This window comes from Protobothrops mucrosquamatus, unplaced genomic scaffold, assembly GCF_001527695.2.
Source record: "Protobothrops mucrosquamatus isolate PMUCROS unplaced genomic scaffold, P.Mucros_1.0 scaffold2887, whole genome shotgun sequence".
Classification (NCBI taxonomy): Eukaryota; Metazoa; Chordata; class Lepidosauria; order Squamata; family Viperidae; genus Protobothrops; species Protobothrops mucrosquamatus.
In genome coordinates this window covers 348,744-350,800 of record NW_015388915.1, presented here as the reverse complement: position 1 = coordinate 350,800, position 2,057 = coordinate 348,744, and the positions used below count along the sequence as shown (strand labels likewise).

At 38.8% G+C, this 2,057-nt stretch overlaps 1 protein-coding gene across 1 annotated transcript in view; it reads right to left on the bottom strand.

Moving 5' to 3' along the window:
* The window catches only part of LOC107296603 (transmembrane protein KIAA1109), a gene marked incomplete at its 3' end in the record, with an annotated part of 80,515 nt that overhangs the window by 19,366 nt on the left and 59,092 nt on the right, over positions 1-2,057 (bottom strand). The window contains exon 31 of the mRNA XM_015825947.1: positions 44-164. Coding sequence (XP_015681433.1) covers positions 44-164 — 121 coding nt within the window. The remainder of the gene's footprint in view (positions 1-43; positions 165-2,057) is intronic.

The following is a 2,057-nucleotide window of genomic DNA, read 5'->3' as shown; positions in this document are numbered from 1 at the left end:
ATCTTTGCCATAATAAGAAATTTAATTAGATAATTATACGTACGTTTTCTGAAAATGATGTTTTTCTATTCTGGATAGCTTCTCTGAGAACCTTACAATGTAAATCATCCACAATGGCTGCTGCATGACGTGTGCTTGCACAGTGAACCATTGCTTCTATATACCTACAGGAAAAGTTAGTCCAAAATATATGTTGAAAGTAGGCTTCACGCAAGATTTTATCTACATGTTTCTTTATAAAAGCTTGAGAAAAAATATCCAAATTAACTTATGTCTAAAACTTTAAAGATATTTATAATAAATACACACATCAATAAATACACACATTTGCACATATATTAAGTTCTCCTCATAGCTAAAATACTGTTTTAAATTTTAATGTCCAATGTTTTGATATTTTTAAACTTCTAATAGCCTATATTGTTATTTATAATCTGTAAGCCATTCAGAGTTGTTTGATAGTGAGATGGGCAGCATATAAATTTAATAAATAAATAAGCAGCTAGCAGAAATCACATGATCTGTCAATGTAAGAGAAGCGCAATAGTTTTATTTATTATTAAATTTATCCACTGCCTGTTCTCCCAATGGCTTTGCTGGCTTGCATGAAAAACATTAAAAAAACATTAAAAAGTTAATTTGTGAAAACAGAATTATATCAGTCAATGAACTGATATAACCCAAAATGCCAATTACTTTGTTTTATCAAATTAACTCTGTATTCTTTTGTTTCTCTTACATTAATCAATCATGGGGAATTAAAAAAAGATTATATGTGTTAGGACCACATCAAATCAGTTTAGGATTTATTACTGTGTGCCATATTAATAAGGGGAGGGCGCAATCGCTCAGTAATTAAAGATGCTGAGCTTGTCAGCTGGAAAGCTGACAGACGGTATTCAAGACCCAAGAGCCATGTGACAGGGTGAGCTCCCATTAACTGCTCCAGTTCCTGACTATCTAGAAGTTCTAAAGCATGTAAATGCATATAGATAAAAGGTACCACTTTGGTGGGAAGCAAACAGCGTTCCATGCACCTTGACACATAGTCATGCTGGCTACATAACCACGGAAATGTCTTTGGACAACACTGGCTCCCTTGGCTAAGAATCGGAGACGAGTGTTGTGAGTCCTCGCCTGCCAGCAGATCCGGCAGCTGAGTCAGATGAATCTGATGAGGGGGAAGAGTTGCCTGGGTTTACATCGGAGTCTGTGGAAGGCTCTGAGGAACACAAAGACTCAGAACTAGATGTGACACCAGGCCCATCTACTCACGCTGAGGCAGAGAGACAGCTGGGTTGGGGGCCTGAACTGAGTGAAGAGGAGGAACAGCTGGGCCTGTTCCAGATGCAAGGATGTGCAGAGAGGAAAGGCATGCAGGACAATGTAGAGCTGTCGAGCGGCTCTCCAAGAAAAGTAAAAGATTCTAAGAAGCCACGCCCTGGCTGGATTATAAAGAGGAGAGGCATGGGAGGGCTGGTTGCCAAAGGCAACCATTCATGCTACAGCTTCGTGCTTCTGTTGTTGGATTTCTTGCCTCAGGATTCTTGGACATTTAACGAGGTTTATCAGATATCTGTGTGTTTGAGTGACTTACACCTTGAGCATTCCACCTGAGAACTCAAGAGACTGATCTTATTCCTTTCAATAGCTAAAGGACTGGTTGGAGTTTTGTTCCATAAAACCTGTGTCAAAATAAAAGGGGTTTACCTTACAAAGTCCTGCTTTGTTCAGTGCAAAAGTGTTTTTCCTCACGAGTAAGCAGTTGAGCAGTATTTGCGTAGGCTGGGACAGAACAATGAGCACTTTCCCTATATCAGAAATGATTGGACAGGGGAAACCTTTACCTTTACCACAAGTTTGCTACCATTCAACTGTTATTTTCTAAATAGAATTGGTGATTAGATTCTGAATGGCCACCTGGCCAGAAAATAGCTTTCTGTCCATCTATACTTGATTAAGGAGCTCAAGTATATTTAGGCAAGTCACTCTCTTACTGCAACTTATCTTACATTGCTGTTGCTTTCCAGAAAGAAAATGATAGGAACTTTTTCCCC